This window comes from Lutra lutra, chromosome 13 (genome assembly GCF_902655055.1).
Source record: "Lutra lutra chromosome 13, mLutLut1.2, whole genome shotgun sequence".
Classification (NCBI taxonomy): Eukaryota; Metazoa; Chordata; class Mammalia; order Carnivora; family Mustelidae; genus Lutra; species Lutra lutra.
The window spans coordinates 77,949,803-77,971,590 of NC_062290.1; the positions used below are offsets into that span (position 1 = coordinate 77,949,803).

Here is a 21,788-nt window from a genome sequence, read left to right on the forward strand (position 1 = left end):
CTCCCTTCAAGAGCTCCTTTCTACCAGGCATCCTTAATCTCGGGCAACCCTCTGATCCTCAAAAGGCCCCGGGAAGGACACTGAGCAAAGGCCCTTTCTGCAGATATCAGCATCTGAGGCCCCAAGAGAGGCACTGAAAGATCCCTGGTCACATGGCCAGGTCTCTGGAACCCTAGCCATGGCTCCCCCCGACTCCCGCACAGGGAGGGTCCCGTAGCGCCCCATTGCGGCAGCAGTGCCGTTCCTGCCGGCACCACCTGAGGAACTCCCCCACAGGAGGAGGAGTAAGGAAAGACCAGGAATGGGAAGACAGGTAAAGAGCCAGGTCCTGCATGCTGAGAGGCTGCCTCTGCACGGGGCTGGGGTAAGGGACAAGGCCAGAGTCGTCAGGCAGTCACTTGCACACCCCTCCATGCACCCATGTGTGCATGGGGCAGAGGAAAGAGCCCCAGCTCCAGAGCCGATGGCCTGGGCTTCCGTCCTGTCCCTGCCACTCCCTCGGCTCGAGAAGGTACACACTTTTCTTGACCTCAGAGCCCCTCATGTGGCATCTAACTCTCCTCAAGGACACAATAGGGACAATGGTGCCACTTCATCGTCAGAGCGAGAGGGATTCGTCAGGGCTGTGGTGACAGTGCCCGGCGTGAGCGCCCATACTGGGAAAGCCCTGTTGTCCCTCCCACATTTCCACTCTAACTCTGGGTAGCCATTGCCAGTGTCTGGAATCCCAGGCTGCGCCATTCCACAGAGAGCTCGGTTCAAAGACCCGTATGAAGCCAGCAGGCAAGGGGTCATCTCAGGGTCAAGCAGAAGCCCAGGGAGCAGGGAGAGGATTTTGTTTTGTTTTTATGTTTACTTATTTAGTTAGTTTTAGAGGCAAGGGAAGTGATGGGGTTGGGGCGGGGGGGGGGGTGTCATATGAATAAGGAAGAGAAAGAAAACCCCTCTGGACTTATCTGGATTCCAGAGAAAATTCCCTAAGTGAGAAGCAAATATTTTCCTAGCTGTCGTGCCATTGCAGCGGGCTCTGAGGCGTGGGGAAAGGTCCGGTTCCACAGAAGCTGCTGGGATCCCATGACCCAGTGTCTGAGGCTTCCACGTGTCCCCGTCCCTCCCTGCAGTGTCCCCTGACCTCTGTCCTCCAATCCTGGCACCCCTTGGGGAGTCTTTGCTGTTCTGAGGGACCAGAGAAGGGCGCCTTCTGGATGGGGAGCTGGACGTCCCCAACAGCGCAGGCCTGCCGGGATGCACACAGATTCAGCCCTGAGTTTAGATGCAGGAAGTGAGTTTTGGGAGCTTGCCGGACTCACATCATTAGGTAGGCTCAGCCGTGATGTGAACTGAGGTCCATCAGACCCCAGAGCCAGTGTCTGTTTCTCCGACTGTATCCCACCCCAGCATTCCCTTCTGTCCTCTGGGCATGCCTTTCCTCTCTGCTTCCTCCCTTCTTCCTCGAAGCCTGGGGACCTGTTCCCCATTCTAGAAAGAACTGAGGGCTTTGGGATGGGGCAAGCCCGGGCTCAGCATGGCCTGTACATGGCTGGCTGTTGGGGGCACCTCTGGGAAGCCAATTCCTGCCCTTGGTTCCCAGGGTTACCTCTGCAGCCCTGCTACTGAGCTCTGGACCTTGCAGGACTGCTCTTGGGTTCCTGGACTAAAAATGAGGGCAGCCTGCTGCTGTGGCTGGTGTGCACCATCTCTGCGGCTGACTGGGAAGGCAGCCTGGAAACTAACAGCTCGGACCATCCAGCACAAAGGCAGCATGGGAGGGTGGTGCGGCCCGCCACGCTTCTGTGAGGGGTGGCCCCTGGGGGAGGGAGAGAGGCTGTGGGCGCTAGGTGAAGGGAAAGCTTAGGGGGCAGGGAGGCAAAGGGATTGGAAAGATTTGGAACCAAGAGAAAAAGGCAGACAAAGAAACTTTCAATCAAACTCAAAATCCCCACTGGCCACCCAATGGTGCTTTTGTGCAGTGACATGAAAGGGTCTGGGGGCTTCGGGAAGGGCCTGTTGGGGAGGGCGTGACTGGCCTTGAGTAATGAGCCTGGCCCCTCGGCCCTCTGTCTCTCCTGACAGGCCTCCATGTCCTGAGCTGCAGGAACAATCCCCTGATTATCCCTGTGGTACATGACCTCAGCCGGCCCTTCTACCATAGCCGGGCGGTTCGTGTGAGCTTCAGTTCACCCCTGGTCGCCATCTCGGGGGTGGCCCTCCGCTCCTTCGACAACTTTGACCCCGTCACCCTGAGCAGCTGCCAGAGAGGGGAGACCTACAGCTCTGCTGAGCAGAGGTAAGGGACCTTGTGTCGGAATGCCCTGGGCCGTTTGCTAGCCAGAAGCAGATGGAGGAATTCCGGAACCGCGTAGACATGCGTGTGGCTGTGAAAAGACTGTGTGTTTCTCCCTGCTCCATCCTCTGGCCGGCTCTGCCTTTGGGCCTGGGAGGCCCACACGTGTCCCTGGATTCCAGGGGTGAGGGAGGGAAGCAGGAATGTGCGCTGGTGGAAACATTCCCTCACCTGGCTCGCAGTCCCAGTGCTGACAATGGCTCACTCGCGTGGTAGACATCGCTTCCCCTCTCTGGGTCTCAGCATCCACATTTGGACAAAGAGAAGAGAGGTGGATTAGCTGTCCTGCAGCTCGGAAATACTGGAATATTTAGTTAGGGGATGGAGGGAGCCTGTATTTTCTATGTCTCCGTTCACCATATTCCAGTGTTGAGGAAATCTCCCCGTCTTCCCCAAACCCAGCTCCTAAGATCCCCTCTGCGGTCTCGGGGTCTCTGGTCGTGGGGCAGCATTACCCCCACCCATGCCTCCGATCTGGTGTCTGCTAATGCCCCTCGTCTGAGCTGAGAGAGCGTGGTATTTCCTAGAAAGAGTAAGAGTTTGGGTGATCCTCTTAGGTGGGTCTGAACGTGTCCCTTCTTGCGTGTGTGTCTGATGACTTTTCTGAGTCTTGCTTTCCCATTTTTGGATAAACGGACGATAGTCTCTACCCCACCGGTGGGTCATGGGGGTTCAATGGTGCACCACAGAGCAAGGCCCTCTCACGGACCGTGAGGCACTGTGCCAAGCTGCTCTATTAATATGGGATATTTATGGCCACTTTCTGATCTGACAGGGGTGCTTCTCTGCCGAGAATGCCCCATGAAGCACTTAAAGCTGGAAGAAGCTCTGGAGATCATCTAGGACATCCAGAGTGTCCACACTCCCGCATTGCCCTCTAGAATTCCAGGGCCCCCAAGGGAGAAAGAAGGGCTGGTCCCTGCTCCCACAGCAACTCTCACATTTGTTTAATGAGATCCATAAGGAGAAAAAGAGATTGAGGCATGGGGGGTGGGGGCCGTGGTCTCCGTGGGTTCCCCCCAGAGTGAGGCCCTCTGAAAGGCAATCGCCCCCTGCCCTGTATACCTGGGAGCAAGGAGAGAAGAGGATTGGGGGGCGGGGCGGGGGTGGGGGGGAGAACAACCCTGGCTTTCCCACGCCCCTGCCACCACAGGGGACACAAAAGGTGGTTGCAAAACCCACATTGTTTTGCACCCACTGTCTCTAGCTTCTGTTGTGCAAAGTCTGTTGCAATCGTGTGGAGGCAAAAGAGCTCCTTAAATATCACTCACTGTTATATTTCACACTAAAAGGGCTTTTTCATCTCTGACTCTCCAGACTATAAAAATAAGTCAATTCTCAGAACCCAGGGAAACAGTGTTGATGGGCAATGTAAATCCATTAGACCTTTTCTGCAGCCCTTTCTTTCCCGTCCTTAACCGGCCACCGGGACCACAGGCAAGCTGACGGAGGCCAGCACTGGCTTCTTTGAATTCTTAATTAATGGTTCCTGTGCCCGAAGTAAACAGTTAGAAGTGTCTCAGCTCAGAAACAAATCAACTGTTTAGCAGCTGTTGGGTTCGCTGACTGGAGGCAGAAGAGCACCGGGAAGGGACCAAGGGTCTCACTGGTTATATGACTATGAGCCTGTCAGTCCGCCTCTCTGGGCCTCAGTTTGCGCATCCATGGGATGATGGCGGAAGATGGGATGTTCCAGTTCTGACAGTCTGTGCTTTCCACGAGCCGGGAGGGAGAAGAAGGAGGGGGAGGACAGCGACAGGCACTTCATTACCTTATACCCTTATTTTATTTCATTATCACACCTGTCCCGTGAGGTGTGGACAGGAGACAGTGAGTCAAGGCCATCCGGGAAGTAGGAGGCAAAATCTTGCTTTGTCTGACCCTGAAAGCCACGAGGTACTCATCAGAGTCAAGCACATCCAGGAGAGAAGGGGACTCGTCACGGCTGCTCATGTGTGAGCATTTAGCGAGGGGAGCAGCTGGAGGTGAGGGGCCCGTGGCCCTGAGGGCCTCCGTGGCTCGGCCCTGAGCGTGGACCTGGCTGAGATGGGCTGAGCCCCCAGTGCCACCGCTGTGGGGCCAGGGGGATGCTCCAGAGGACAGGAGCTGGGGAAGGAGGCAGCTGCCCCTGTAGAGCTGGAGAAGCTCTCACCCAAACAGTCGGGACCACACAAATGTGCAAGTGCATTAAAACAACCAAACCAGGAGGCAAGAAAAGAAAAATAAGCAACAACTGTAAAAAGCCATGGGATGTTTTTCTTCATTCTCAAAACACCAAGGTAAATAGCATCACTTTTTATAGCCCGCGTTTCAGCTGGCTCTGGTAGAAACAGCCCACTTGACTCTCAGCTGGTTCCCGGGTCCTGAGAGGGCCCGCCTCGCCTCCCCAGCCTCCGGCCCTCCAGCCCTCACGTCCCCACGGATCCTCTTTCTTGCCGCCTCTGGCCCTTCCCCGCTGCCTCCACCCACTCTGCCTCCTCTCCCACCCTTTTCCCCTTCCCGTGTTCATTCTCTTCTCCGGAGAGCAGTGTGATGCCTAGCGGGCTGCCTTGAGAGGAGCACCCCTAGAGCAAAATCAATCTGGACCATGGGTTCTGACCTAGATTCAAGGGTCTCCAATCCCCGGGTAGCACTTGCACTGAATCCAGAGGCCCACGAAAACAGGATCGGGTTTCAAGGGAGAGGTCCAGTCCTGGAATTCTAGCCAAATCCCAGCACCACACCTACAGGGAAGAGGGGGAACGGTGGGAGGCTTAGCCATGGTGGTGGGAAGATAAGAGGCTAACTCAGTGAGGAAAGCAGCACTCACAGATTGAGGCTCCAGTGTGTCTGACACACACACACACACACACACACACACACACACACTATCCTATGGTTCTAAACCGAGATTAACCAGCTTATTATAAAATCCAGTGGGCCATGTGCTTACACAATCAGTAAACTCCCATCCTCTCTCCCTTCTCTTCCGTCCCTCCCTTTCTCTATCCCTCTGTTCTCCCTTCATTCCCTCCCTCCTTCCTTCCTACCTTCCTTCCTTCCTCCAACCCCCTTTATTGTTTGCATTCTTTCTCCCTCTACCGCAAACTCGTCCCACTTCCCATGCCAGCCCACCCGGAGAACAGTTCCGCCAGGGAGCTAACTGTGAGAAAGGCAGCTCCAGGAGGAAATACATTCTTTAGTCCTTCCAGCCCGCATGGACTTGGATTGGGTGGGGTGGGGGTGAGGATAGGTACCTACAGGAGCCCACCAAGGAATATCCAACCCATCAGATAACCATATAGGAAAATCACGTGTGAGATTCGGAGCCCAGGAAGAAGCTTCTCGTGGCCAGAGACCACAGGTTTCCCTAAGTTAACCAGCCCACGAGAGGATCAGCCCCTCTCAGAACACCTGTTGGGAGTTGCTGGTCTGGGGGATACGCCTCATAGATGGAATTGAGGTGCCTGAGCCTGTGTCTCTTCAATGGGACCAGTTGCTCCTGATTCTTCTCCAAGATGTTGTTCAACTTCTGCTCCCATCAGAGGTCCCCTGGAGTTCCTCTGCTTCCACATCCTTGTCAATAATCAGGATTTTCAAAATTTATTCTCGCTCTCCTCAAGAGCTCAGAGATTATATGTCTCTGTTGTTTTGTCTTCATAAAACTGTGGTCGCTGAAAGCTGGGAGGCCTCTAACGGGTTCTCTGGTTCTGCATTCTCATCTGAGGTCCAAGCAAGGGACGTGAGCTCCCCCGAGCCACCCAGCCGCTCAGCAGCAGAAGCGGCATTGGAATTCACTTCTCAGGGCTCCTGGGGCAAAGCACATTCCTCTTCATCAGAAGTTTCAAGACCGCTGTCGAATAGGCCAGAAAGGACCACAAATAACTTGTGTCTGGCCCTCTCTCCTTTAATAAGTTGCCAACATTTAGCTACCAGGAGTGTTCGTAGTAAAGACATGGGTAGGTCTGGAGACACGAGAGGGTCAGTGCTGTGGGCCACCTGGGCCAGGAGTGACCTGCTGCTGCTTTGTCGGCCCCCCTCCCTCCCTTGGGCACCCCAAGAGCTGCTCGCTGCCATCCCGACCCTGCAGACCTTGACTTTGCCTCATCACCATTGGGCCAGCGCCTCCCTGGCTCCTAGGATTCCAGGGTGCGAGACCCTTTCAGGATCCCCTCCAGCAGCCGCTGCATTCCTGGGCAGAGAACCAGGAGTCCTATCTTGATCATTCTTTCTCTGTCTCACTTCCCAGGGACCCTGCGGCCCTCCTGCCAGGAGCATCTTCCCTCCCTTCCCGGCATGGACATGCTGTTTTATCCACTGTCTCCATCTGAGCAGCCCAAAGTGACTTATAAACCACCTTCTGTTACTTACTGTCCCCCACCCCGCCCCATAATGTAGTTGCAGCAAAGCAGCAGAAAATGGGAGCTAAGCCGAGACTCAAGGGACACAGCCAAGAGTGGGACCCTCACCAGCCCTTTACCGCTGGTCTTCTGTATTCTGCCTGAGCAATACCTACCCATTCTGCTGTCTGTGACTGGAGACCAGTGCCCTGGGCTGTGGGAACAGCAGTGGGGGGATTGGCTATTCAATCACTTAGGGATATGCCTTTATATGGAACTTGAGTCTATAGGGAAGTAAATATATTTATTTATATATAGGTACACATATAAATATATTTGTGTGTATATGTATGTGTGTGTATATACGTACATATATACACATACGTACACATATACGGAAAAAAGACAATTTCTAAATATTTGATTATATTTGTGGGGGGGGAGGGTGTCCCCATCTTTGCCCAAGTGTGAGAATTTCATTGATAAAAGCACCTATGTCCCCTCCCCCATCCCTCAGATCAGCCAGCTTCCTCCCTCTGAGAAGTGTCTTCTTTTTTTCCCTTCTTTTGTTATTTTTTATTGCTCATCACTGGTATTAAATCCTTCCTTTTTTTTTTTTTTTTTTTTAACGAAGCCAGAGGCTTTTCTTTTGTTCCTTGTTTTTGTGTTTCAGCAATGACAGGGCTGTGTCAGGGAGGTATTTGGGAGGAGCACGTGGGGTAATGTTTATCATTTTTGGACAGTGTGTTCACACCACCCTTCCAACTTCATGGGAAAGCAAAGAGAAGAGCAGGGGCTTGGAGGACAGACAGGCAGACCTTACTGGTTTCTGTCCACACAAGAGTGCCTTTGGACAGGCAGCTAAGCTCACTGAGTCTCACATTCCTCTTCTTGAAAATGGGAGTAATTGTACTGCCTCAAGGAATTATGGTGAGGATGCAAGCCAGGTGATGCAGATAAAACACAGGACAGCTGATAGCTGGTACACATGACCTTCCTTCCCCCTTTCCTCCCTATTTTCAAGCCTGTAAGCCAGCACACACAGATGTGCTGGAAAAACAGAGATGCCCCGGTCCCCACAGTGTGTTCTGGAAGACACTAGCCCAGAAATCTCCTATTGGAAAAGGTTATCAGAGTTTGGAAAATCATAGCCCCTTTTAGAAATCCACTATGGGTATCAGAATATTGAAGGTTCTAAGAAGTCCTGCAATTGTGTGTATGGGGGTGGGAGCTGATTTATTAATCCAGTACTACCAATTCTTTTGACTGTGAAAACTTTTGGTCAGATAATTCATGTGACCAGGAGATACTTTCCTTCTACAGCCCAGAGAGTCAGAGTAGAGAAACCACCTTCTCTTGTAGCATCACGGTTTCCAAAGTATTTCTCACCAATAGGCCCTTTGATTGTACGAATATGCTGAGTTCCATCCTGTCCAGGACCTTCGTGCGTGCTCTTTACCCTGCTGGGGATTCCCTCTGCTCCAGACCTTTGCATGGCGTATCCCTTCATTTCATACAGGTCTTAGTTCAGATGTCCCTTTCTTGTGGAGGCTTCCTTCCGTGACCCATCTGCAGTTGGTATCTTTCCCCCAACCTCCAACAGTCATCCTCCATGATTTCACCTTTAGTGCCCTCTCTGTGCACACGACTATCTGAAACAGGCTTCTTTATGGCTTTTCTGGGGCGCATGTCCTTTCTCCTCAAATTCGCAGGTGGCAGGCATCTTCTATATAGCCCCGTTGTCTAGAACAGTATAGCAAGGTCCCTCTTCAAGGTCTGTTGAATTGGTGAATGAGTGGCTGACATGCTATCCTGTTGACACTCCTGAGAGATGAATTGGCTTATTGCTTCCATTTTGCAGATGGGAAGACTGAGTCTCAGCATATGATGTGACTTTCCAAGGTCAAACAACCCATAAATGGCATTTTTGGGGTAGGGCTCAGGTTTGCCCAGTTGCTAAGCCCTGTGCCGTTTCCATTTCAACAAATCCATTTTTGTTTCCAGTCTATTCTTTTTCTTAGGAAGAACATTAACATGCAGAGAAATGGGTGGGGGGACAGGCACATGCTGCTTTTCTCTTCATGGCCCCCACAGCCCAGGGCAGCCCGGAGCCCCCCAGTCATCATCTCAGGAGTGTAGAACAAGCATGGCCACACTGGAAGGCATAGGTCAGAAGACAGGCTTGGGAGCTGGTAACTTGTGGAGTAAATCTGTTTAAATTGGAACCATGTGGCTCTTGCCCCCAGGCCTTACACACCGTGAACAGATGCATTGTGTGGTGTCAGAGCCCTTGCTCTGAGTCCACAGAAACACTCCTGGAGGCTTCCCCAGGGCACCGGGCGCAGTTAGGGCGAGGCTGTCAGGGGCAGGAAGGAAGACAGAGAATCCCAACATCTCTGCAGGTGTCACTTTATCCCTCTCCACCTCCGAAAGGGGGCCTGTGGAGAGGCAAAGTCGGGTGTGGGACCAAGACCTAAATCAGATGCTCCCCTCTTCTGAGTTGTTGGTTTTTTTTTTAAAGCTATTTGTGATGTTTGGAGGCTTTTAGATCCATACCACTCCAACTGTGACTCTCAGCAGGCTCCTGAGCCAAGGAGAGAGCTTGGAGATGAGTAACCACCTTCCTGTAAAGCCCCCAGCAGGGTTTCCTGAAATGGGCACCACGAAAATAAATGGGGACTTTCTTCTGAAGCTGGTTTGCCCAGCAATGGCTCGCTGTCCCCAAGCTCTGTGTGCACACTGTGTGGCGGGCGTTGGGGTAGACAGAGTCAGAGAGGCAAAGGTTAGCGAAAACTGCCCCCAGCACACTCTCACTCTTCCCAGTCAATGTCTCAATCTCTTCAAAGTGCTTTAAGTGCAAAGCCCCACACTGCCACCATTTAGGAAACCCCGACTGGAGGCCAAGCTGCTTTATGGCAATCAGAGGACAGGGAGATGAAACAGATATTATCTCTCTACCCTCAGGGAAGTTCTAGTCCAGGTGTGGGGCAAGGTTAACAACAAGGACTTTGGAGTTGCACATCTGGGTGGGAGCTTAAACAGGTAACTTGATCTCCCTGGTCCCCGATTTTTCCAACTATAAAATGAGTAACACTTAGCTCATAGGGGTGTTGTAAGGACTGAGTGAGCTCATGTACATAAGCGATCGGTGAACAGTCGCTAATGTTACTGAGTGTCTATGTAACAGGAACAAGAGGGGAAAGATCATCCAGTTCAGGGATTTTAGATTTCCATTTCCTTAAGGATTAGCACACATTCTGGCACATGGTGGCACCCAGGTCCTGTGCTTTCAGTGCATGAAGTGTGAGGCCATTTAGAGAAAGGAGGGCAGGAGGCCTGCCAGGGAGCCCCCCCCCCCCCCGGGGACACGGGGAAGGTTCCTGTAGACATTTACATGGAGCTGGGACTGAAGAGTGGGTAGCATTCAAATTGGCAAGAAGGTTAGAACGGCAGCTACAGCAAGAAGGAAGGCGTGATCTCTGTACAACCTTACTAACAGTCCATACATCACTTTACAGTTTATAAGAGTTCTACCTTCAGCACGTCCGTTGATTCTCACGACCCTATGGTTTGGCCCAATTTGAGCATTCTCTGAAGCTCAGAGAGGGGGGTACCTTGCCCAACGTCACCCAGCTTCTAGGTACTAGAGCACAGACTTGTTTACACTATGAGCGACCACCTGTTGGGTGTTTCTGTGGGCCGGGAATGGTGCTCTGTGCTCGTCCTACCCTCTCTCTGTCTTAATGCTCACCGAACCCCTCCGAAGTGAGTACTGTCACCAAATACAAAGAGGCTGGCGTTCAGCTTGGTGCCAGACACATCAGCTTTGACCTTCCCGCTGGCGTGCGGTGGGCATGAAAGCCCCCACTTACCCTCTTGCTGCTTTCCCCCAACCAGCTGTGTGCACTTCGCATGTGAGGCTGCCGACTGCCCTGAGCTGGCCGTGGAGAACGCGTCTCTCAATTGCTCCAGCAGTGACCGCTACCACGGCGCCCGCTGCACCGTGAGCTGCCGGACGGGCTACGTACTCCAGATACAGCGGGACGACGAGCTCATTAAGAGCCAGGTGTGTGCAGGTGCTGGGCTCAGAGCCCCTCTCCAGCCCCCAGAGTTGGGGGGTGGCTGGCCTGGAGTGGAGCTTCTCTCAGAGTGCCGCCACCCAGTAAAGACGCAATAAATACGTGTTGACAGAATGCATCCACCCATGAACCTGGAATTTCCAAGACCACAGTTCCCGTGTGAAGCAGTGTCCCACACAGCACGTGTCAGTCTTTGTTGGGGGTTGCAAATGTGGAAAGGCCCATGTGGAGCCCTCGGGAAGGAAACCCTCCCAGGCTGAGCTCCGCTGCAGTGGAAGGACGTGTTCTGAGGGGAGCCCTCTGTCAATGAGGTGCTCACTCATTCACTGTCGTCATAAAACAGATTGCAAAGCATCAGTTCGCCAGGAACCAGATGCCGTGGTAGGTGCTAGAGCAAAAAACAAATGTCACCGAGATAAACCCGCGTCCTCCTCCCAAGGAGGACCGTTGCCGGGAATGGCCAGGGATGTGAGTCATGACGGCGCCGTGTGATGAACGCCGCTTGAGGCAGGTGCCGGGTGTGGTGGAAGCCCGGGGGGACTCACCCTGGAAGTGACTCGGAAACAGAGAACCAGACGGATGGATGGGCACAGGGGTATGCCCTGACGAGGGGCAAGAAACGGGCGTGGGGGGCACAGGCAGAAATGGTATGGGAAGGCCTGTGGCTGAGAAAGAGATGCCCCAGACAGATCTATTCCCCTCTCCTGAACTCACCCAAGCAGTGAGGCTGGAGGGGCAGGCAGGGTCTTCCGGTCAAGGCCCGGTTCCCTTGCCCAGGAGGTTTGAGGTTGATCTTTAGGGCCATGGGGAGCTTTTGAAGACAGTGACGTGGTCGGATCGTGGTAGGTCAAGGTCCTTCTGGCTGTCCACCTGGGTATGGCATGGCGTCCGGCGGTGAGACCAGCCATGGGAAGAGGCGTCGCAAGTCATAGGAGTTGCTCATGGACAAGGGCGGTGTCCGGCATGAGGGGCATGGTGGAGTGCTGCTGCAGCCAAACGCTGCTGTGGGGTCTTAGAGTGGGCACTGGGGCAATGAATCCCGAAGATCTGAGGGCTCCAGAGGTTTGCCACTAGATGCAGCCTTTCCTGGGGCCCTGCCAGCAGGCTTCCCCTTCCTGCTGCGGACACATAGGGACACTCCTGTGGTATGGAGCTTCTGGGCTGAAACAGAGTCCCTGTCGAGGCAGCCCCAGGGCCCCCAATTGCTTGTCTTAGACACCGACTTCCTTGTGTCGGACATGGCAGGTCTGAACTCCTGTGGAAACAATTAGGCTGTTTTGGCACAGAGGGACCTCTGCTGCCTTTGATGTGTGCTTAAGAGGGGAAAAATGTCCTTTGCTTTTAAAATCCCGGATCAACATTTGGCATCCCCAGTCCCCTGGGATCTGGCGGCTTCCTCCTTGAACAGCAGGCTGTGGGCTGCCCGTGGCGGTCCCTCCCTTGGCTCTGAAGCCCGGCCTCACCCTTCCACCCTGCACCCCTGCCATCTTCTCATTCCAGTCCCTGTCGACCCTCTTTGCTTTTCCCAGGCTTGTCCCATCCTCACGTCTACCTCTCTCAATGATCTCAGAACAGGGAGTGGCTCTTAGAGCAGTCCGGGGTTCAGTGCCAATGCAAGAGCTCAAGGAAGGAAAGGGACTTTTTTGTGGTCTCTAGCACAGAGGACAAACATATCCCCTATCCCAGGGCACTGCCCACTCGATGCCAAACACTGAAGCGGCTCCCTGTTGCCTCCTGCAGAGCCAAGAAAGGTATGATGATCAAGAGCCAGTGAACAAATGTTGTGCCATTTTTCATGGGCCAGTTCATGAAAGAAGTCATCAGGCCCCAGGAGTCTTGAGTACCGAGATTCTCATCAGCACGATGGGAACGCTGATCTGGGAGGCTCTGCAGGGAGCGGTTCGGAGTACGGCTGTTAGGTTCGGTTCCAACGTACCCTCTTTACAGCCGTGTCACTTGGAGCTAACCAGTGTCTCTGCGCCTCAGTGTCTGCATCTGAAGAATGGGAACCGAGACACCTAATTCATTAAAAGCCAGTTACGGTTCAGCATGGGTTTCCGGGAACCAGGAGGAGACCCCTGAGTTGTTGTGTGGGGTAGAAGAGGTGTCCCCCACATCTGGCGTGCCGTCTGCTTATTATTCCCACCTCTGCCTTCCAGGTGGGACCCAGCGTCACGGTGACCTGCAGCGAGGGCAAGTGGAACAAACAGGTGGCTTGCGAGCCCGTGGACTGCGGCGTCCCGGACCAGCATCACGTCCACGCCGGTCTTTCTCCGCCTTCAAGGCACCACCTTTGGCAGCAAATGCTCCTTCCAGTGCCGTCACCCTGCACAGCTGAAAGGTATGGAGGAGGGCCCTTCGGCTCGGTGGGCCCTGCTTCCTCTGTGGGACACCCGGAGGCTGCTCCCAGGCACTCCCCCAGGTCTCTGACACCCGGGGTTGGGCGGGCTTTTATCTGCCCTTCTGGTTTCCCCCCACCAATGGAGGGAATGCATGTGCACTGTTTTGCTGTGCAGCTAAGGAGAAAGCAGTGTGTGGCTAATACGGCAGTGAATTCTCCTCCAGGGTCCTTGCAGGTCTTACAGAAGAGAGAAGGGAAGGAATGAAGCGGGGGAGGGAGGGAGGAATAAAAAGATTAGAAGAAAGAAGATTTGGAACAGACACGACTGGCTCACTGCATAGGATTATGGCCCAGTAAGCCTAAGAGATGTGTCTTATTATTACTGCCCTGTTCCCAGGGAAGAATACGAAGCCTCAGAGAGGTTAAAGAACTTGTCCAAGGCCATACTCTCCATAGTGGGATCCACGTGGGGGCCCAGGTGTGTCTGTCACCAAAGCCACTGCTCCTCTTTAGGAGGAAAGAGGAAGTGGGCAGGAAGCCCTTGCTGGAGAGCTCCTGGGCAAGGCCCCAAGGTGTTGGAGTGAGTGAGGCAGAGTCAGACATACTGGAGAAGAGTCCGGCCTGGCTGACCAAGGACGTCAGGACCAGAAGGTTTCTCAGAGCTCGTGTCGAATAACTGATTTTTTGGAAACATGGGGAAACCAAGGTCCGGTGAGAGAGGAAGGAAGGAACATGGAGAGAAACACAGAGCAAGTTAGTGGTATTTCCAGAAAGAATGCTCTTGGCTTCCAGTCCACACACCAGGGTTTGACATGACGTGACATGATCTCCAAGTTACGATGGTTCGACTTAACAAGTTTTTGGTGGTGTAGAAAGTGGTGTGTCTTCAGTAGAAACCCGACTCTGAATTCTGGGCTGCCGATATGTGGTCCAGCACAGCCTTGGGGTGCTGGGCGGTGGCCCCTCATAGCAGATACCTACACAGCCATTCTGTCTGCTACTTACAGTAGAATAGTCCATAGATAACATGACATATTCCTCTCTTGATTATAACATATGCTTTGCGTGAGACATATGTGAGACATATGCCCCACTTTGTAGGCATATGTAAGTGTTCTGAGCACGTTTAAGGTAAGCTGGGCTGAGCTAGGATGCTCAGTAGGTTAGGCATACAAATGCATTTTTGACTTGCAATATTTTCCAATTATGATGGGTTTATTGGGAGGTCACCCCCTTATACGTCGAGGAAGATCTATATACCCTTTTCTCAGAGGTGCCCTCTCCTTTCCTTGTTTTATCAGAGGGACTGTTGTCCCTTTATCAGACACCCCAGATGATATCTCCCTCAAGCAGGGGTCCTTCATATGGGTCCAGCCACCAAGCAAAGGTCCCACCGTCACTCTATTGTGTGGGAATAGTGGACTCCCATGGGGTGTGCGGGACAGAGAGGAGGTCTATGAATTCTCTTGAACTTAGATATAATATTATGTATTCATGAGTTTCAGGTATTTTGATGATTAGAGAGAGTCAGTCGTTTCCCCAGATTTTCAGGGGGAGATAGAACTCCCAATGATTACTGGACATGAGTTCCTGGAAGGCAGTGGCTACATCTAATCCATTTTCCCATTGCTGTCAGCAAGCCCAGAATCTGCACTTAATAAGACTCAATAAAGTGTTTTGACTGGATGGCTGGATAAATGGATAAAAGTCATACCACAGGAAATGTTTCTTTTGAGAGATGAATGAAAGACCAAGTTATCTCCTTAAACAACCCCAAAAGAAAAACAGGAAGCACTCATGGGATGCAACCTTTAGGTCCCCTCATTTTTAACCCAGTATGACTTGAATACAAAGCTATAGACGTTTCAGGTGAGGTACTGTAAAGACGCAGGATGGGGAGAGGTGAAGAGACAGTGGAAACTGTTTTCCATCTTTCAGGCTTTCCAAGTCCTTCCATTGGTCCAGATGTGGGGTGTGTTCATGACTCCAGACCAAGTAATCACACTTCTCTTCTTAAGCAGAGACCTCTGGGAAGGAGCAGTGTGTAAATTAGCATTGATTATCACAGACCCCATTGTCACTAAAGGTGATTCATTAAAAAAATAATAATTAGGGGCGCCTGGGTGGCTCAGTGGGTTAAAGCCTCTGCCTTCGGCTCAGGTCATGATCCCGGGGTCCTGGGATCGAGCCCCACATCGGGCTCTCTGCTCAGCGGGGAGCCTGCTTCCCTTTCTCTCTCTCTGCCTGCCTCTCTGCCTACTTGTGATCTCTCTCTGTCAAATAAATAAATAAAATCTTTAAAAAAAATAATAATTATTATTATTTATTTTGGAGAGAGAGAGCACATGCATGTGCTCATAAGCTGGGAGAAGGGGCATAGGGAAAGAGAGAGAGAAAATCTCAAGCGGACTCCACATTGAGTGCAGAGCCAGACACAGGGCTTGAACTCACAACCCTGAGACCATGACCGGAGCTGAAATCAAGGGTTGGACACTTAACTGACTGAGCCACCCAAGTGCCCTGTTAATAATGATTCTTGATCAAAGTGATTCAGACCCTTCTGCTGTCGCTTCTCTGCGGACTCCGGTGGAAGGGGGGTGACCCCGCTGTGGAGACGAGGCCCCAGGGGGATCATCATTTTGATAGCTGTTGATCCCAACTTTGTTCTTCCCTGGAGAATGCAGAGAAGCCTCATTCCAGGGGCCACGCTGACCCACTGGGACCCACTGGCATTTTATTTTTAATTTTATTATTTATCTGAGAGAGAACGAAAGCAAGAGAGATCACAGAGGCAGAGGGAGAAGCAGACTACCCACCGAGCAGGGAGCCCGATGTGGGGACCTGATCCCAGGCCCCCGGGATCATGACCTGAGCCGAAGGCAGTTGCTCAATCAACAGAGCCACCCAGGCGCCCCCCACTGGCATTTTGTGCACCTTGGTTGTCAGCATCATCCAGTGCTAGGCCCCAGCTCTGACGCTTCTCCTCGGGTCTGCAGGCAGTGAAGACTGGGTGAAGGCCCCGCCGGCGCTCTCTTGAGCTTGTTAATGCCCCCCTTCTCAACCCAGGGGTAGAGAGGTGAACAGTACAACTCTTTTCCTCCATTTATTGTTTGCTTTCCTTTCCTCCCTTCATTTCGCTTTTCCTAGCAGCATAATTGAAGCCAAAGAGCACTGTCTTAGAATCCGACAGACTGGGATTCCACTCCTGGTTCTGCCCCAGCTGTTGAGGTTCAAAGAGCTAGTTCACGGCTCTGAGCTTCAGTGCTCTCATCTGTAAAATGGGTGGAGAAGGGCCCACTTTGAAGGGTCAAGATTGAGGCCTGAAAGAGAAGGTATGTGTAAGATTCCAGAACCAGAGAAAGTGCTTAATGAATACTGACCTTCCCCAAGGGGCGCCCTCATGAGCTGCGGCCTCTCTCCCAGCACTCACCTCCGTCTCATGGAGCCCTTAGTCCTGGGGGCTGTGGAAACACATCCCCTCCTCGGCACTCTGCCCAGGACCCAGAGGCTAAGTGTTGGCAGCCAGGCAGCCAGCACCCAGGACTGGCAGTTACGTGTAGCCCGGGAACTGGTAGAATGTGGGTAACCCCCCAAAATGACTCCCCCTTCTATTTCCAGTGAATTTTTCTTGAATATCCCTGCTTTCACTTAAATTCTGAGCCCTCTTCAAGATGTATGTAAAATATCCTGCAAACTCAAAGCCTCAGGGTCCCTTCTGCCAGGACCCTTTACCTAGGGAGCACTACCCGCATAGACAGAAGCTACAAAAACAGAGGGAAAATACGTTCTCAAGTTCGACAACAACAAAACTTCAAAATCATAAATGTTTAATTAAAAGGCTGAATATACCACATTACTTACATCACTCGTCAACCTCAACTCAACTGTGTTGGGTGCACTTGAGTGTGGAGTGAGGCTAAAAGCAATCGTGCCTTGGAGCACTGGGCTGGCTCATTTGGAAGAGCAGGGGACTCTCAGTCTTGAGATTGTGAGTTTGAGCCCTGTGGTGGGTGCAGAGATTACTCAAATAAATAAGTAATCTTAAAAAAAAATGTAAAGTAAGTACATCTTCCTCCTTCAAAGATCTTTTTAAAAGGCCCCTGTGTGCTTCTGGCTCTTGTTGCTTTTTCTGTCTGCTTTGCCTCTCCAACCTCAGATTGAAAACTCAGCCTCTCCACTTGTTTCCAGAGAATGCCCAACACCAGTGGGCATTTCCTGGTTTCTCAGACTTTACCGAAGACAGGAATGTGAGCTGGGGGGACACAGAGAGTGGCCATATCCCACAGTGCCCTGTGGGGAACCTTTGTGCCTGCTCTCAGCTCCTTTCCTCACCCAGCACTTCTCCCTGCAGAACCCTGTTATGACTTTCCTCGCTGCACACTTTCTCTTCTGTTCTTTCTCAGAAGCAGATAGCCAGGCCCTGAAGGTCCCTGAGGCATCTTCCCCACAAAAACAGGGTCATCCCCTAACCCCAACAGAAATTCTCGTACAACTCCTAAGAGACTGCTGCTTTCTCCATCTGTCACTCTAGTCTTTGGGATGGTGAGGGTCCAGGATGGTCTAGGATGTCACTGGGTCCAGAACCCTACCAAGTGCTGATGAGAGACCACTTCTCAGATTATGCCAGGGGACCTGAGGGTCACAGTAGAGAGGGGACTTGTCCATTGTGAGGCTGCTTTTTGATGTAAGCAGTGCTGAGATGTCATCTCTTAAGTAATTCTTCCTGTCTCTCTCACTCCTGCTCCAATCTTGAGCGGTTGCTCAGGTTTCGAGAGTTGAATCTGTTCTTACCTGCTATCTCAGAAGCCCTTTAACCTTTCCTAAAGCCTGTCCCTGAACCCAGAACTCCATCAAAGTCTGGAACATCGGAGTTGGGAGGAGACCAGGGTCATCAAGATGAATCATTTAATTTTGGGCTGGGGAAACTGAGGCCTGAGAGAGGAAGACATTTACACAAGGATACATAGGAATTACCGTTAGCACTGGGGCAAGGGTGCTTACTCTAGAAATGGTACCCTGTAGCTAGGCATGCCATTCCTGCCAATCTGGTGAAATCATGTATTTGTGTCTCCCATGTGCATTCCCAAGCATCTTCTTCGTGACAGGTGTCCAGCGTTGCAGGCACCTTTCTCTCTCTGCTTGGGAAGGTTTCCGTCACTTATCCCTATCTGTGACTGTATCTGACAACAGCCACTTTCCCTTGAGCCTAAAGTGGAATGACAAATTGGGCCCCTTGGTAAAGAAATTTAGAAGTGATAGGCACCATTCTGGACAGTGGGGAGGGGGTGGAGGTTCTGAAATCTTATTGTATGACCAGTTCTTGATTTCGAGATACTCCACTCATCCAAATTCTCCTGATTCCATGAGACATTATCTGGCTGTGCTCATGGGAAAAAGTTCCATTGTGGCGTCAAGAGAACACTTAGGAGTCAGGCAGACCTGGAGGGAGCTCTGACTCTAGATCAAGCGACTCATGTTCCCTCCTAGGGACTCAGTTTTCTCACCTACAAAATGGGGTTAATGACAAATTAGGTTATTAGGAGAGTCAAGATGGCCCTGCCTCCTGGGCTGAATTATAAACAGCTATTGGTAGCCTTCCTTTCAGACACTTAGGGGAGAACTGGAAGATTAAATAATCAAAATATAACACGATTCACCTCAGCTAGAGCTGGGAGAATCCAGTTCAGCTGAGCAAATGACATACTTTCCGGGACTGCCAAGCCCAGCTCAGATTTTCTCTTTGACTCTTTGGTGTCCCGGGAGCCTAGCAGTGTGCTTTCAGGACTAAAATCGGCAGAGGCTTTGCTTGCTTCTCCTGATGACTCCGACTCTTCTGCCTCCGCTTTCCCCTCACCACTGGGTGAAGGTCCAGTTGGCTATTGTTGGGAAAACAACCATCCTAAAATCCTCCATAGCCTCATTTCCTGCCTCACCTAGCCCAGGACCTTGTACACAAGGACCTCTTTACATGTCCTGTCTTTCTTCCTCTTCCCCTTCTGTAACTTCTGTTAAGGTCTATTTCCCCTCAAGAGCAATGAAACTGAATCTCCTCCCAGTTCTTGCAGTACTAGCCTTTGGCTGAGTAGCCTCCCGAGGGTTTGCGTGTCCACTTCCAGTCCCTCTGGCTGCATCTGTGTTTTCTCAAAACAATACAGTGGCCAATATTTGTTCACATCATAAGATGTTAGAGCTGCAAGAACTCAAAGACCACTTTGGCTTCACGCCAGAGAGATTAGGTGACTTGTTCAAGGTCACATGTAGATCCGTAATAGTTCATGCATTTTACAAATGGGTATTAAGGACGTATAGTGTGCTTGGCACTAGGCTAGGTGCTGGCACTAAAAGAATGAACTTAGTCCATTCCCTGGCCTTAGGATGCAGGCACCGTGTACGAGGTATTAACAGAACCAGACGTTAGGTCTCCTGGCGTTTCTCTCCTTCTAATCTGCCCTTGGTTAATTTCGATCTTAAAGGTACTCCAAAGAGATTCAGTCTTCTGGGTAATCTTTTGAATAAAATAATAAAAATAGCCACATCTCTTTGACAGCACATTTACAATTATGTTAATGCTCGTTAGAGACCGGAATTTCTTGAGGCACACTCGTAGACAGGCTGAGCACGATTTATTTTTCTGACTTTAAAAGATGAACAGATGAAGGTTCAGGGTCACATAACCTTTTGGAACCCTGTCTGGGACATCAGCACTGTTAGCCCCAACCAGAAACCCCGGGCTCAGAAATGTCTGCACCTGTTGCCCAGAGTCATGGTCCCCCAGGAAATGCAGGTAGGGAATGAGGTAGGGAAGCTGGGACGTGACAGAAGCATCCAGAGTCTCTTTGAGAGCCAGGTCCTGCTGTAGGCAAGCAGAGCTCAGTCCCTTTGAGGAGCTATGGGAGACAGGGTAGAATCTTCCTCAGAACTAATGCCACTCCTACAGCACTGAAGCCCCAGCACCGGGAGCTGTCCCTATGGGACCACGGCAAAAGGCCTCTGGCATAGGGTTGCAGGTATGGTGACCATCCTTTGGGGAAGAGAGGTCAGTGCCAAGGGGATGAGGGCAGGACATGGATAGCGTGTGTCATACCCGGCTTTCTTCAAGGCCATATGGTGAGTATAAAGTAGTGGCTGCAGCTGGGTCATGGAAATACTGATTCTGTGCAGCGAGGCGTCTGCATCTCTGGGATTTTGTTTGCCGGTGGGGTAAGGGCATGTCCATGGTCCTGAACCACCAGACGCTCCTTTAGCGTGGTTCTTCTATGGACTGTGGCACACAGCCAGCTCCTACGTACCCTCTCCCAGAATTGACATTCTTGGCTTGCATTTCCTCTCTCGATGAACATTTCACGATTTTTCTGTTCTCTTGACACCGGAGGACCATGACTTGCACTCCACAATGTATAATTTGCGTAGCTGATGGGGTGTGCTTTCAAGAGTCCTAACACTTTTTCCGCCGATATTTTATCCTTCTTGGGGAATTCAGAGAGGGTATGCACCCTGTATGTTTCATAACTTCTTTCCCTCTCTCCCTCCCTTAGTTTCCCCCATAGCTTTGGCTATGCCTACACACCCCAAAACACTACCCCAATCACAAAAGCAATGCAAAAATCCATTTGAAGTCTCTGGTGTTCTAGAAGCCCCTCTGCTTCTATGGAGCCCAAGTGAATCATCCTCCATTTGACGTAGAAATCTCTGTAGTTTGCAGCATCACTGTTCATCAACACGGAAGCCTCTGTGGGGTTCACAGACACTAGGTTGGCTCGTGTTCACCAGATGGATCACACTGACACAGGAGGAGAAAGAAGACAATGAATGGGGTCAGGGAAGCAAGGAGCCTACAGGGAAGGGCGCAGCACTCCCTGCTTCGTCTCTGTCCTGCTGACTTTGTCTCCGGAGACCCTACTGTCTTCTAGCACACCCAGCGGTGTATTTCTTTGTGCAGTTTCTGGGTGCCTCCTGGCACGCTGGACTCGAAGCTCCAAGAGGGCAAGGTCTGGGGGTTTTCTGTTTTGTTCACCGCCATGTCCCAACATACAAAAGAGCCGCTGGCACATAGCCGGCATGCCTAGATGCTTTTTGGATGATAGTTCATCATTTTACTAACTACGAGGACTTGGTCAGGTCACTTGGCTCTCTGAGTCTCTGCTCCCAAATATGCATCATCCAGCTACGAGCCCGCTGTGAGACTAACTCATATGACATCCCCACGGCACTCAGGATGCAGCTCATGTCTGCTTCGCCCCTACCCCTGCACCCTTCCACCCCTCCCTCCTTCCCGTCCCACAGCCTCTCACGTGCATCCAGCCCCACTTGTCAACACCATTCAGTCATAACCGTGGAGAGGAGCGTTGGGTTGAGAAACGCAGGCTTCGGGTCCATCTCTGATTGTCTTGGGGCGGTGGGGGTTGGGGGTTTGGGGCAGACTGCGCATCGATAATATATGACCTGGCAATGAAAAGCCCCATGCCTCATGGTTTGCTTTCCTTTGCACTGTCCCCCATCAGGCTAGCTTCCCAGGGGGCAATCAGCACGTCTGCCGCAGCTGGCACGGGCTGCAGGGGAACGCCGCGCTCTCAGCTGCTCTGGCACAGCTTCACTGAACCCCGGGCCTGCAAAAAAGTATCGAGCCTCCAGATACCACGGTGCCGTCGCTTCCAGGCACAAGTGGGGGCTGGGAGCAATACAGGGGCGTGGGGCATGGGGAGGAG

General features: G+C 51.9%; 1 protein-coding gene across 1 annotated transcript in view; it reads left to right on the top strand.

Annotated features, from left to right (window-relative positions):
• Window positions 1-21,788, top strand: part of PAPPA (pappalysin 1) — a 238,813-nt gene that overhangs the window by 170,009 nt on the left and 47,016 nt on the right. The window contains 4 exon segments of the mRNA XM_047700582.1: window positions 2,074-2,287; window positions 10,561-10,729; window positions 12,902-13,008; window positions 13,010-13,083. Coding sequence (XP_047556538.1) covers window positions 2,074-2,287; window positions 10,561-10,729; window positions 12,902-13,008; window positions 13,010-13,083 — 564 coding nt within the window.